Consider the following 15,411-nt stretch of genomic DNA (forward strand, 5'->3'; position numbering starts at 1 on the left):
AGGAGTATTCAGAGAGAGGAAGAAGGAAGCACAAGGGAGGGGCACATTGGTGCCTTCAATGGTATTGCCAATGTTCTGTTTCATTACTTAAATATGTTTATATCTATTCTTTCATATACAGCATGTATCCCATAATGTCAAAAAGCTATTAATATTAAACATTTACTGTGTGCTAGTAGTATGCCTGGCATTGACAACAATAATATTTATAATAAAACACTAGGCCTCTACTGAATGGCTTATTTTTAAATTCATTGATATTTCCAGTGTTATCACATTAAAATTTAAAAGTTTACTTAAAATTTTTACTTACATTTACTTACTAAAAATTTTACTTACACACATTAAAAATACTACTTATAATAATGATTGATTGCTGCCATTAAAAAAAATCATTTGCTCTATGCCAGGTCCTTCTTAGGTATTATTTCATTATTCCTCCTACCAAAGTCTTGAAGAGTTTGTGTCAGCTAAGATGAGTTTGGTAATAGCATATCAAACTAAAGCCAGTTTCAATAATAAGAATATTTATTATCTCATTTAAGAAGTCTGCAAGACTTGATGGGTCCAGGATCCCTCCAAAAGTTCCACAAGGTCATCAGGAACCCTTGATGATAAGGCTCTTCCTCTCCACCTCCTTGGGATATTAACATGACCCTGTAATCATGTCCCCTTTTGCTTGCCAAATGGCTGCCACAGATCTGGGCAGCATATGTTGTAGACTCAGCAACATCTGATTAAAGAAAAGGCATGTGTCCCTCCATGTGTCTATTCTTATTTGGGAAGAAAACCTTTTCCGTCAATCTCCCATCCCAGAAAATTTCACCTCAAGTCCAAATGCCCAGGATAAAGTCATATACCCGCCCCCTAGTTACAAAAAAGGATGATGTATTTAGTGCCACGTTTTTCTCATCTTTGTTCTCTTTGTTGGTGATTTCATGTCTAAAATGTCCCAAGTTTGGTGCTGAAGTGCTCTCTGGTTTTCCCAAGTATGAGATGGCTGTGAGGCACCTCATGGATAAAATTACGTAGGTTGCATTTGTCCATGAATTACAGCACTCTTGGCTGGGCTCAATTTTAATGAATTAATGATCTGTATCACTTAAGACATCTTTAAATAGAAACACACATAAAACAAGGTTATGTTTTGATCAGTTGATGAAAATACGTGGGTGTAGGCTTTTGGGAACCTACTCCTGTATTTCCTTTAGAAACAGTGCTTCCATGTTTCCTAATCCAGTGTCTGACGTGACTTTGTAGAACACAGCTACTATGAATAGTAATAGTTAACTCTGTGTGCACAAACACACACATTCACACAATACACACACACACACATATATACACACACCCAGACAGATATAGCATCACATTCACCAGCAGCATTAGGCTGTCTAGCAGAGTTCTCCAAACTGAAATAATTTCACACCTTCTCACTCCAGAGTGGGGTGCCCAAATGTCCCAACTTGCCCTTGATTGAGGGTTTCCCAGGATGAGGGACCTTCAGCGTTGAAACAAGGAAAATCCCAGGACGAATCAGAAAGAGTTGACTCCCCTGCTCCAGAGTTTCTTGAAGCCAGGGAATTGAGGTGAAGGGGGAGTGTCCATCCTAACCCTTCAACTCTTGCTCTGAAGCTAGTAGCTGCACCATCTTTAGGAAGGAGACTCATGAAATGAATGTAAATGCAAGCAGTTAAACACTGCTGTCCCCACTCAGGCTTCTGAGGGTTCCTAAGCAAAAGCTGGATTTTCCCTAGGAAAGCTTCACTGAGAAAGCCTTAACAGTAAGCTCATTTGATTTACATTCCTAATGCACCTTGCAAGTGTCTCTTTGGTGTGTGGAAACATCTAAGAGATGAATTATGAAGAAATACAATATATGGCACAATTAAAAAAAAGTGATAACAGATGCCCAGGAATTAAAATATTTTCATTCAGGCTGCAAAATATATTATTTTCTTTAATTCGCTTGTAAATTGATAAAGGATAGAGAGAAAAATGTAGATTTCAGGACCAAATCCATATTTCCTATATCAGCAAATTCTCAAATTTTCACAGATTTGGAACTATGTTGACTAGTGATTCTCAACCCTGGTATTATATTAGAATTATCTGGGAGGTTTTAAAAATTCCTATGCCTGGACGCCACCCATTACAATGAAATTAAATAGAAACAGAGTGCAGGAGAGGAATTATTGGGCACTTAAATTGTTCTAACAGCTTCCCAGGTGATTCTAATAACATACAGCCAGGGTTGAGGCCCTCTCACAGGGAGGGTGATGTTGAGAAAGGGTCTTGGAAAGTTTCGGCAGAGAATGCTATAATCAGCTGGTGATGCCTGCTGTGGGTGGGAGAGGGAGAAAGGTGGTAGCTCACAAGGCTGCACTAAGCCATCTTTTTCAGCCTAGCTAAAGCGGCAATATTCAAGCTCTGAAGTCAGGCAGATCTTGTGTAATCTTGATCAAATGATTAGCACTCTTACCAGTATCTTCATCCTGTTACCATTTTTGCAATGTTGTCATGAGGGTTAGGTGAGGAAGCAGATGCCAAGTACCTGGCACATAGTGGATGCTTAATAGAGCGGAGCTATCATCAACATAACCAGGCTCCCATGTTTTCATTTTTGGCCACATTCTGATTTACATTCTATTATCCTAACAAAAGGGCTTCCCAGGTGGCTCAGTGTAAAGAATCTGCCAGCCAATCCAGGAGATGCAGGAGATGCAAGTTCGAACCCTGGGTCCAGAAGATCCCCTGGAGGAGGAAATGGCAACCCACTCCAGTATTCTTGCCTTGAGAATCTCATGGACAGAGGAGCCTGACGGGCTACAGTCCATAGGGTTGTTAAGAGTCAGACATGACTGTGACTGAGCACATATGCATGCAGCCTAACAAAGAGTAACAGAAGAGTTTTTATGAGATAGCAGTAACAGTATTTTACAAACAAAATGAATAATACAAAAAATGAATGGTATGGCCAAGGCAATTTTGCAAGCATATAACCTAGTTCAGGGGTCAGCAAATCACTGCCTGTGAGCCAGATCCAGCCACACCTATTCATTTACTTATTGTCTGTAGCTGTTTTCCCATAACGGATACCACATGGCCCATAAAGCCAAAAATATTTGCTGTCTGGTTCTTTACAGAAAGTTTGCTGACCCTTGATTCTAGTTCATCAATTCTCAGTCCAGTCCCTGGACCTCTGAAACCCCTTCAGGGGATCTTAGAGGTCAAAGCTATTTTCACACTAATACACATCATTGACCTTTTCACAGGGTTGACATTTGTACTGAAAGGACAGAAGCAACATTGGGTAAAGCTGCCAGTGCCTTAGCACAAATCAAGACAGTGGGACCAAGTGTACTCTTCATTGTTTTCTTTACCACTACATGTTGTAGGGAAGAAACCAAACAAACAAAAAGCCAGTTTCACTTAGCTCAGGTTGGCACTATTGGTATTTTGAGCCAGGTAACTGTTGGTTTCGAGGGGGCTGTGGGTTGTTTAGCAGCATCTCCAGCCTTTGCCCAGTAGACACTACCAACTCATCCCCTCCCATCCCCTATTGTAACAGTCAAAAACCTCTCCAGACATTTTTTGAAATTTCTTTTATTTAACTAAATGATGGTAAATGTCAATAGATACAGCTCAGATAAACAAAAAATCTTTGGTATCTTCTGTAATTTTTAAAACAGTAAAAAGTTCCCAAGACCAAAAAGTTTAAGACTTGCTCTTCCATTCTGTATTTATAAGGTATTTATGATATTTATACTGCTAAATCAATATAAAGTGAAAAGGATCACATGTATAAAATATAGGCAAAAGAAGCAGGGAGTCTGGGGTTTGGGATGGGAGGGGTGGAGGCATAGCCAGTGAAGACACGGACGTAGAGACCCGGGCAGCAGCGTAACCTGGACTGATTAGTCCTCCATCTGTGCCTCAGTTTCCCTCTTATAAAATGGAAGCGATGGCAGTACTTACCTCACAGTGTTGTTGGGAGGATTACATGAATAAATACCTAAAAAGCATATAGAATAGGTTTGGTGCTTAAATTAAGTGCTCTCTGTGGGTCAGCTATTATTGTTTTAATATTAAATGATCAGTTTATGTCAGAAGGGATGAGGTCAGCCCTGCCATTAAAGCACACAGGTGCTGTTGACCCTGTCCCTATGGCAGGATGACTGAAAGCAGAAAAAATGCAGTCACTGGCCCCCAGAGATGAAATATCGTGGTGCCAAGAAAGAAATCAGAATCCCCTAAACCCGCTTCTTACCCTAACCTCACACTTTCTAATCCAAAGTCACATCTGTTACCCCTGTGAGGTACGTGGACATACTCCAAGGTTTTAGAACAAACGACGTGAGGTTGGCTTGGTTTCATGTGTGAGTTCCAGAGCAGTTATAGCTTTTCTTGTTCCCGCGCTGTGATTAATTTTCCCTTCAGCTCAGTTTGGCGGCCAGAAAGTCATCCAGAATTGTGTTGATTCCGGCCATCCTCACCTTGAGGAAGACATGTGCTTTCAAAAAAGGTCTCTTAATGAAACCGTAAGGACACCTCTTAGATAAGCAAGCGAAATGTTTGTAGACTGACTTTTAAAAAGTTGCTGAAGAAGAATCTGAAGCTGAAGCAGAGGACGTTACCTGAAATTTGAAATTGCACTCTCTGTTGTAAAGCATCACATCTCCTATGTCCCAGTTCTTATCTCTCCTGACCTCCCTGGGTCAATCAAGATATGTTTTACTGTAATTGTTTTCTGTGGCTATTGAGAATGTTGCATTTAGATCCTAAAACCTGTTGAATTCACACGTCATATTCTCTGTGAGATCTGACCTGACTCTACTGTTAGACATTAACTCCCCTCCGTGGGTCTCCCCATTCTGTTCTTTTTTCCTTTGAGGCACATTTCTGCATCCAACACACACTGTATTTTACACATGTATTTTGTTTATTATCTGCCTCATTACTGTGGCAAAGTTTTTACTGTTTTTTCTTCAGTGCCGTATTCCTAGTTTCTAAAACAGTGTCTGGTACATGGTATGGACCCTGACATCCAGCTTTTGCCTTTAAATGAGGAAGGGAAAACATCCCTGTGATGAATCACACACCATGAATTCACATATAGAACCCTTGCATGAATGAAAGCATCTATATTGAAAAAATATTTCATGCTTTCATTGAAAAAAATATTAGACTCAAAAAGAGTACTTAAGTTTCCCTTCTGTTACCTAGCAATTTCATGAGCCAACGTATAAAATAGGCTATCAGGAACTTGTCCCAGTGGTATTTATTTTTCATTCATCTAATATTGTTATCCTTCAGTGAATAAATTTCTCTTCAGTTAGCTATCCAGCTCACAGAAGTGTGTCTCAGTCCCACAGAGCACTGTGCCCTAGGGCTCCCTGGTGGCTCAAGCACTAAAGAATCTGCCTGCAGGACTTCCTGGTGGTCCAGTGAATAAGGCTGTGCACTCCCAATGCAGGGTTTGATCCCTGGTCAGGGAATTAGATCACACATGCCGCAACTAAGACCCAGAGCAGCAAAATAAATAAATATTAAAAAAAAAAAAAAAATTCTGCCTTCAGTGCAGGAGAACTGGGTTCAGTCTCTGGGTTGGGAAGATCCCCTGGAGAAGGGAATGGCAACCCACTCCAGTATTCTTGCCTGTGAAATCCATAGACAGAGCAGCCTGGTGAGCCACAGTCTGTGGGGTTACAGAGTCAGACATGACTGATCGACTAACAGAGGTTCTTAACAAATAGTTATTAAGGAGTTGATTGGCAAGTACCTCTACCCCAAGAGATGTGTTCCAATGCAATTATACATGGAATCTTTGAAAACCAAGTTAAGTACTAAAAATTAGGGATATTCACTACTGAAATCTGTTCTGTACTAAGTATTTCTTGTAAAGCACAGAATGCCTTTGCAAATACATACTTTATTTGTAAAGTCATATCTTGGCATTTAGAGCTTCCCTGGTGGCCCAGACAGTAGAGAATCTGCCTGCAATGCAGGAGACCTGGGTTCAATCCCTGGATCAGGAAGATCCCCTGGAGAAGGGAATGTCTATCCACTCCAGTATTCTTGACTGGAGAATTCCACGGACAGAGGAGCCTGGTTGGCTACAGTCCATGGGGTCGCAAAGAGTCAAACACGACTGAGTGACTAACACACACACACATACATGTCTTGGAATACAAGGTTTACTTAAATCAGTGAATTGAGACATACACAGAGTATAGATGCTACAGGCTCAGTTCTGTGCCAGGTTGATTGATGTATGAGAAGTAGCACCTTTAGGAGACTTGAGTGGTACATTTAAACATTAGGAAATTATACACGGAAGAGGGGATTGCGGGTCTCCTTAAAGGCAGAGACTGCTTCTCATTCACCTTTGCCACCTAGTGTCTGCATGCGTGCTCAGTTGCTTCAGTCATGTCCAGCTCTTTGCGACCACAGGGACTGTAGCCGGCTAGGCTCCTCTGTCCATGGAATTCTCCAGGCAAGAATACTGGAGTGGGTTGTTGCCATGCCTTCCTCCAGGCAATCTTCCTGACCCAGGAATTGAACCTGCATCTCTTAGATCTCGTGCATTGGCAGGCAAGTTCTTTGCCACTCGCGTGACCTAGGGTAATGCTGCTGCTGCTGCTGCTGCTAAGTCGCTTCAGTCGTGTCTGACTCTGTGTGACCCCTTAGACGGCAGCCCACCAGGCTCCCCTGTCCCTGGGATTCTCCAGGCAAGAGCACTGGAGTGGGCTGCCATTTCCTTCTCCAATGCATGCATGCATGCAAAGTCGCTTCGGTCATGTCCTAGGGTAATGGTAAGAATTAAATCTGTGCGTGTTAACAGAGCACAAGGCGTGGACAGACTCAAGTCTAGCACAGGCATATTATAGACTTGCAGTACTGATCTGGTGATGGAAAAAAAGTCATGAGTAAACAAAAATATCAAATGAAACCAAGTATTAAAGTGAAAGTGAAAGTCGCTCAGTCATGTCCAACTCTTTTCGACCTCATGTACTATACAGCCCATGGCATTCTCTAGGCCAGAATACTGAAGTGGGTAGCCTTTCCCTTCTCCAGGGGGGTCTCCCCAACCCAGGGATTGAACCCAGGTCTCCCGCATTGCAGACGGATTCTTTACCAACTGAGCTATCAGGGAAGCCCATCAAGATTTTTAAAAAAGAATTTGTAATACAACGAAAATTCACACAGAAGAGGTCACTAGGGATGGCTTCCTGAAGGAGACAGGAGTTACATCTTGAAAGAAATGAAGGCTCAAAATGCTGTAACAAAGGAAACAGGGAAATTCCTAGCTGGAAGAGTTAATTTAGACCTGTACACCTATCACTTAAAAGGATTTTGAGCATCAATCTCTGACATATATTTGTTTATAATTATACATATATTCTATTATACTACCATTATAAAAAATTTTAAATACATAAGAGATGGGATGGGGAGAGAGATGGGAGGGAGGTTCAAGAGGGAGGGGACATATGTATACCTATGGCTGATTCATGTTGCTGTTTGACAGAAAACAGCAAAATTCTATAAAGCAATTATTCTTTAATTAAAAATAAATTAATTTTTTAAAAAGTAAAAAATATTTTAAAAGAGCAGTTAAAGATGAAATAAGCATATTTTACATTATTAATGGTATATCATTATTTATGTTGGCCACAAATCTACATTTCAAATAACCTTCTAGATAATTTTGAATTTTTATGGCTCTCTTCCAGTCATGTTGGATTAAAACTTGTCAGCCCATAATATGCCTGATGAGTTCTCCTAGGTATAGGAGACCTGTCCGCTAAGCCATTTTCTTATTCATTCATACCTAAGTTATTCATATTGTCTTTCATCATCAGTTTCTTTGAAGGAATCTGTTTAAGTCAATTGTGAGAGTTAACTTGATTAAAGCTAACTAATAGAATCTACTCGTTCAACCAGGCACATAAATCTGTAACATGCTGCCAGATGCTTAAAGTGAATAGATGAGTGAAGATACCCTGTGGAGAAGAGGTAGTATGGTGCCTGCCATCATCCGACAGGTGGATGGCTGGAGGGTGCCACTGATCAGGCCTCCCGTGTCCGTGTGGAGTTAGTGAGTCACTGGCATGGAACCTTGGCCCCCAGGAAGAACTATAGTCCGGAAGGGTGGATGTGTGAGGTCAGATCATTAGCGGTGGTTGAGAGCTTTGGACATGGCAAGATAGGCTCATGAAACTACATATTCTTAAGAAGGGAGTAACAGGAAAATTTTTAAAAATTGTCCTGGCAGTCAGGAAAGAAATTAAAACCTCAAAGAAGCCAATTCAGAGGCATCATGAATGAAACATTGTTAGCTTCAGCTAGCTCTGTAAGTATACTCCCCATAGAGCTGTCATCTGCAGGTCATGGGACTCTGACTTTCTTTTGAAATACAGGCCTTAGTTCTTCATTATTCTCCACTCCCTCCTACCCCCTGCCAGCTTTATTAAGGTATGATTAACAAGTAAAGTTATAAGATATTTAAGGTGTACACCATGATGATTTGATATACATATATGTATATCAAAGGATTCCTCTCATCAATTTAACTAACCCATCCATTATCCCGTATATTTTAGCAAATTTCAGTTCCATGATACTGTGTTAGCGACTGTGGTCACCATGTTATACATTAGCCTCTCAAACCCCTATTCATCTTATAACTGAAAGTTTGTACCCCTTACTAACTTTTACTTATTTCCCCCACCATCTAGCCATTGGTAACCACTTTTCTGGTCTCTGTTTCTATGAGTTTGACTTTTTTTTTTAAGATTCTATATATAAGAGATACCAGAAAAATAAATGACCCAATCAAAAAATGGGCCAAAGACCTAAACAGACATTTCTCCAAAGAAGACATACAGATGGCTAACAAACACATGAAAAGATGCTCAACATCACTCATTATCAGAGAAATGCAAATCAAAACCACTATGAGGTACCATTTCACACCAGTCAGAATGGCTGCGATCCAAAAGTCTACAAATAATAAATGCTGGAGAGGGTGTGGAGAAAGGGGAACCCTCTTGCACTGTTGGTGGGAATGCCAGCTGGTACAGCCACTATGGAGAACAGTGTGGAGATTCCTTAAAAAACTGGAAATAGAACTGCCTTATGATCCAGCAATCCCACTGCTGGGCATACACACTGAGGAAACCAGAAGGGAAAGAGACACGTGTACCCCAGTGTTCATCGCAGCACTGTTTATAATAGCCAGGACATGGAAGCAGCCTAGATGTCCATCGGCAGATGAATGGATAAGAAAGCTATGGTACATATACACAATGGAGTATCACTCAGCCATTAAAAAGAATACATTTGAGTCAATTCTAATGAGGTGGATGAAACTGGAGCCTATTATACAGACTGAAGTAAGCCAGAAGGAAAAACATCAATACGGTATACTAACGCATATATATGGAATTTAGAAAGATGGTAACAATAACCCAGTGTATGAGACAGCAAAAGAGACACTGATGTATAGAACAGTCTTATGAACTCTGTGGGAGAGGGAGAGGATGGGAAGATTTGGGAGAATGGCATTGAAACATGTAAAATACCGTGTATGAAACGAGTCGCCAGTCCAGGTTCGATGCACGATATTGGATGCTTGGGACTGGTGCACTGGGACGACCCAGAGGGAGGGTACGGGGAAGGAGGAGGGAGGAGGGTTTAGGATGGGGAACACATGTATACCTGTGGTGGATTCATTTTGATATTTGGCAAAACTAATACAATTATGTAAAGTTTTAAAAATAAAATAAAATTATAAAAAAAAAGAGAGATATCAGTAAGTAATTGTGTTTTCTCTGACTTGTTTCACTTGGCATAATGCCTTCCAGACTTATCTATGTTGTCACAGATGGTGGGATTTCCTTCTTTTTTGTGGCTGAATAACTTTTCATTGCATGCATGTGTGCCATATTGTCTTTACCCATTAATCTGTCAGTGGACACTTAGGTTGCTTCTATGTCTTGGCTGTTGCAAGTGATGCTTCTGCAAACATGGCTGTGCAGGTATCTCTTTGAGATAATGATTTTGTTTCCTTTGAATAGATTCCCAGAAATGGGATTAATGGATCATAGGGTAGTTCTGTTTTTGGAGGAACAGCCATATTGTTTTCCTTAGTGGCCGCACCCGTTTTCATCCCTACCAGCAATTGTATGTGTTCTCCATTGTTCTTGCAGGAGAGAGCCAGGAGCTGCCTGCCATTCCTGGTGAGTCAGCTGGCCAGCATGGAGCACTCATTTCATCATATTCTCCTGCTGGAGATCAAGAGCATCACGGACACATTCTCCTCCATCCTGGGCCCACAGAGCAGAGACATCTTCTGCATGAGCAACAGCTTCACTGCCATTTCCAAGCTCCTTACCCGACAACTGGAAACCACCAAGGCCAGAAATGACAGGTGAGCAGGAATTTCTCGGGACCTCAGGATCTGCTGCAAACCCATGAAGGCATAGCACCAAAGGCTATGCTTTCTTTTGTAGGCATCAAAGTTTCCAAAGAAAGCCAAACTCACTATCTCAACATAGAGTAACTTCTGAATAAATTATGACATTTGCCAGAATTTTTCTAAATCTGTAAAAACCAGAATGTAACCAAAACAATTTTCTGAGTGCAGAAAATACAGTAAAGAAATAAGAATGTAGTACAAATAATAATGTTTATAGAATTTGTTTATTTATTCAACAAACATTTAAATCATTACTTACTCTATGCCAGGAATCCTGCCAACGGCTAGACATATAGAGAGATAAAACATATTCCTTTAAGCAAAGAGCTCATTGTCCAGAGAGTAGGTAAAAAATAAGTGGATAATTATAGAATAGTGGGAAGATTATGCCAATTATGATTGTGTCAGGGAGTTTGGGGAACACAGATTGGGGTACCTACTTCTGCATGGAATGGAGAGGAATGGGAAGCTGAAATCAGGAAATGCTTCCCAGAAGAGGTGACATTTGGAACCAAGTCTTGAAAGATTACCAGATTATACCAGGCTGGCTTTGGGGCAGTATGTGGAAGAGCACAGCACTTTCTGGAAACAGAAGTCATTCTGTCTGGCTAGCATCAATATTAGGTAATAGGGATGAAATAAGAGGCAAGGACCAGATGGTGCAGGATATGACAGACCTTCTTCAGTTCAGTTCAGTTCAGTCGCTCAGTCATGTCCTACTCTTTGTGACCCCATGAATCGCAGCACGCCAGGCCTCCCTGTCCATCACCAACTCCCGGAGTTCACTCAGACTCACGTCCATTGAGTCAGTGATGCCATCCAGCCATCTCATCCTCTGTCGTCCCCTTCTCCTCTTGCCCCCAGTCCCTCCCAGCATCAGAGTCTTTTCCAATGAGTCAACTCTTCGCATGAGGTGGCCAAAGTACTGGAGTTTCAGCTTTAGCATATCATTCTTTCCAAAGAAATCCCAGGGCTGATCTCCTTCAGAATGGACTGGTTGGATCTCCTTGCAGTCCAAGGGACTCTCAAGAGTCTTCTCCAACACCACAGTTCAAAAGCATCAATTCTTCGGTGCTCAGCTTTCTTCACAGGCCAACTCTCACATCCATACATGACCACTGGAAAAACCATAGCCTTGACTAGACAGACCTTTGTTGGCAAAGGAATGTCTCTGCTTTTCAATAAGCTATCTAGGTTGGTCATAACTTTCCTTCCAAGGAGTAAGCGTCTTTTAATTTCATGGCTGCAGTCACCATCTGCAGTGATTTTGGAGCCCAAAAAATAAAGTCTGACACTGTTTCCACTGTGTCCCCATCTATTTCCCATGAAGTGATGGGACTGGATGCCATGATCTTCGTTTTCTGAATGTTGAGCTTTAAGCCAACTTTTTCACTATCCACTTTCACTTTCATCAAGACCTTCTTAAGGAGTTTAAATTTTATCCTGGAGGCTGTGAGGAGCCATGGTAGGATTTTTATGTATTAGGATATGATCAGAATCCATGTTTCAGGAGGCTTACTCTGGCTCCAATGCAGAGAACATCTCAGGCAGAGGCAGCCTGGAGTCAGGTCAAATGAAGGAAGAATAGATAAATGTCCACAGGTATTGGCAATTTAAAAATTACTGATGATTGTAGTGAGTGATCTGCCAGTGGTATGGATGGGCATAAAATAGGATGCCTGGGGTTGGAGGGAGAGAGTGGATATGATAAATCTGGTCCTTTCAAGAAGTCTAGACCATACAAGATTGAGGGAGGTGTTTTATTGTATTTGTCACATTTTGAATAGAGAGACACTTGGAAAGTTTTATGACCATAGAAGTTACAAAATACTTTCGAATTCATCACCTCATTTGATCCTCATGATCACTCTACAAGTTGAGAAGGGCAATTATCATTATTCCTATTTTATAGAGGAAGAAACAAAGGCTCAGAGACTGGTTAACTCTCTTCCCAAAGTTACACAGTAACTAAATGATAAAAGATGGACTAAAATTTCAGAAGGGGCAGGACACATTTAAGACTAGCATCAGATTTTGTGAGTTGGGGGGTTAACAAATGATGCATATCATTTTCAGTCTGAAATAGCATTCCAGAAACACAGAAGCCAACCTCACAAAATAGCGAAGATTTAGTCACAAGGATCCACTTTATGTCTAGCATGGCACAGAGCCTGAAGGTCCCAAGAGATACAGAACAAGACATAGACATGAAACACCATTCCTCAAAGGGTTCACAGTCCGTGCATGTGAGGCGTTAGTGGAAGTGGGTATAGCAGGCTGTGGCTCAAGAGAGACATACAGCCAGGGAAATGAAGAATGTTTCACAAAGAAGATGAAATTTAAATTCATTCCATATTTGTTGAGTGGCTTCCATGAGCTAGGCATCTGCATAGGTACCAGATCATGTTGCACAGGATGAATGAAAGTTCCCAAATAAGGGTTTAAAGGGCACTCCAAATACAAAGGACACTCCTCACGTGCAAAGATAAAAGAGCTTAAGAATGTGTGACCCAGACTGAGGAAAAGCAATTGGTTCAATGTGACTGGAGTGAATACATCAGTGGAGTGCAGGAGAGTAAACTGAAAAGTTATGTCAGAGGCACATTCACAGAGAAGCAAGGAGTTTGTTCTGTAAGCAACCTGGTGACTTGCAAAGATTTTACCCAGAGAATGAACACTGCTTCTAACACAGTAATTAGCAGATAGTGGGCATTCAATATTTCTTCACTAAAGGACTAGATAGGTGAGGAAGTGGCTGACATGGTGGAGCCCTGAATGGATTTAGCTGGCAAGAGAGAGGGTGACCAGGATGCTATTGTTGGAGCCTTAGCAGTCGGCTCCCTCCATGGTGAGACAGCTTGGAATTAGAAAGAATCAGTTATTGGTGAGAGGTGGGCTGAGGAGAAAGGGAGAAGAGTGAATGAAAATCCAGAGGTGTCTAGCTCGAGTGACCACAAGCACATGGAAAAGCATGCTGATAACCAAGAAAAGATGGAGCAGGAGGGGAGCCCATATAAAGCACCTCTTGGCTCATTCCACACAGAGAATGTTTTCTGGCCAAGATGGTCATCTCAACAATAGCTGTTCATTCAAGGAAGACAGGTAGCAAGTGCCCTTTTCTCTCAACACCATACTTTTGATTTAGCATATTACAATCTATTGTTCCCTGGTTCAACATCTAGTACAGATTCCTACAATACCAGGATTTCTAATTTTGGTGTTGTTGACATTTGGTTAAGTCTTGGTTGTGGAGCTATCCCGTGCACTCTAGAAATACTTACCATTTCCCCGGCCTGTATGCACCAGGCGCTAGGGGCAACGCTCCCCCTCAGCTGTACTAAGAATGTCTCCAGACATTGCTAAACGTCCCCTTAGAGACAGAAATATCCCCCAATTGAAAACCACTGCTATCTACATATTCCACTTTAAAAACAGCATTTACACCTAGCAACAGCCTACACATGGCAACATCCAAGAAACCCAAAGCCAGCATCGTGAAGGGATGATTTGTCATCTGTGTGCAAGCAGAGTCACTGCTAGCTAATTTTCATGGTGTGGTTTCAGAATTCAGTTTAGAGCTTCTACAGCTGGGGTTTGGGGGAGCCACTTTATATTCTCTGCACAGCTAGCCTGCTCGTTTCTTCCAATGGTGACTGGCGTGTGCATCAGATGTAAAAGCTCAGACATGTATTCTGGCCAACAGTCTGTCCATTCTTTCTTGCCTCTACACATGCAAAGTTACAAGAGGCCAATTGACTCTCTGTGAGATTATATGTGTGAAAAGGGTTTGTATAAAGGAAAAACTTGTTATACAGGGTGTTACATTAAGGCATTCCAACAGGAAAAATGGTTCTTAATAAAGTAGGCCCAATCCAATTAGCAATAGACAACTTCCTCATGAAAAGAAGAATTTAAGAGATATGTAGATAGGAGGAAAAAAAGGGGGTCTCACTATCCAAATATGGGTCTGCATTAGAAAAATTCATTTCTCCTCCCTTTATTATTTTTCTAGGGACAAAAAGAGAAAAAAATGTTAAAAGATAAAAGGTCACCATGCTCTTCAAATACTGCCACCACCATCACCACCTCAGCCTCTCCCTCAATTCAGAATACTTCACCATTTCAACCCTCTCCATCAGTCTCCTTCTAATCGATTATAAGTATTCAGTGGGAACCTCAAAAAGACTGGTGTGGACTGCCCCCTTTTTGTATTAGCTGCTCATCCTCTCTGGGATGGTTGCTAAGGCTTCTCTCCCAACATCTCTTCTCTGAATAGCCTTCATTGTGACCATTTAGCTTCAGTAATTTTAATCTGTGCCCCACAAAGCAGAGAGATCCACACTTTTGTCTAAAGCATCTGGCAAAGTCTGACCCTTACAACTGAAGGGGAAATGAATAAGGGAAGAGACAGCTTGAAAGAAAATTAAAGATGGTTAAAATTCAAAACAGATGTCATCTAATTTACAAATCTGACACATAGCCCAGCAGGCCAGATTTTAGACTTCAGGCCAAGATTATAAGACTATCAAAAGAAAAACAATTAGCATCCTAGAGAGACTAAAAAACTGGAGGAGACAGGAGCCTCCTTTGTGCCAAGTGACTGAATTAATTGGGTGAGTTTTATTTGATACACCAGGTAAGCACACTTGCGCTTTTCTTATTCCTGTATTTCAGGATGAATGTTTTTATCTAAATAATAAACCAACAGGGCTAAATAACAGGATAGCCAAGCAAAACATTTAGATTTTGAAGTTAATTCTGGAGAAGTAAAAGAAAGATAACAGCAATTTTGGATTAAAAAAGACAGGGTGGTGCTCGCTTCAGCAGCACATATACTAAAATTGGAACCATACAGAGAAGATTAGTATGGCCCCTGCTCAAGGATGGTATGCAAATTTGTGAAGCGCTCCATATTTTTCTCATGGTTA

The 15,411-nt window shown here is 41.2% G+C and overlaps 1 protein-coding gene and 1 non-coding gene across 6 annotated transcripts in view; both read left to right on the top strand.

Annotated features, from left to right (window-relative positions):
• Positions 1–15,411, top strand: part of VEPH1 (ventricular zone expressed PH domain containing 1) — a 288,546-nt gene that overhangs the window by 136,449 nt on the left and 136,686 nt on the right. For all 5 annotated transcript variants that reach the window (XM_070374201.1, XM_070374213.1, XM_070374197.1 and 2 more), the window contains exon 7: positions 10,215–10,435. In XM_070374201.1, coding sequence (XP_070230302.1) covers positions 10,215–10,435 — 221 coding nt within the window. The remainder of the gene's footprint in view (positions 1–10,214; positions 10,436–15,411) is intronic.
• LOC138989582 (U6 spliceosomal RNA) lies at positions 15,295–15,401 on the top strand. Its single transcript, XR_011465849.1, has one exon. It is a non-coding gene; the product is annotated as a U6 spliceosomal RNA (small nuclear RNA).

Source organism: Bos mutus, chromosome 1 (genome assembly GCF_027580195.1).
Source record: "Bos mutus isolate GX-2022 chromosome 1, NWIPB_WYAK_1.1, whole genome shotgun sequence".
In the NCBI taxonomy this organism is placed as follows: domain Eukaryota; kingdom Metazoa; phylum Chordata; class Mammalia; order Artiodactyla; family Bovidae; genus Bos; species Bos mutus.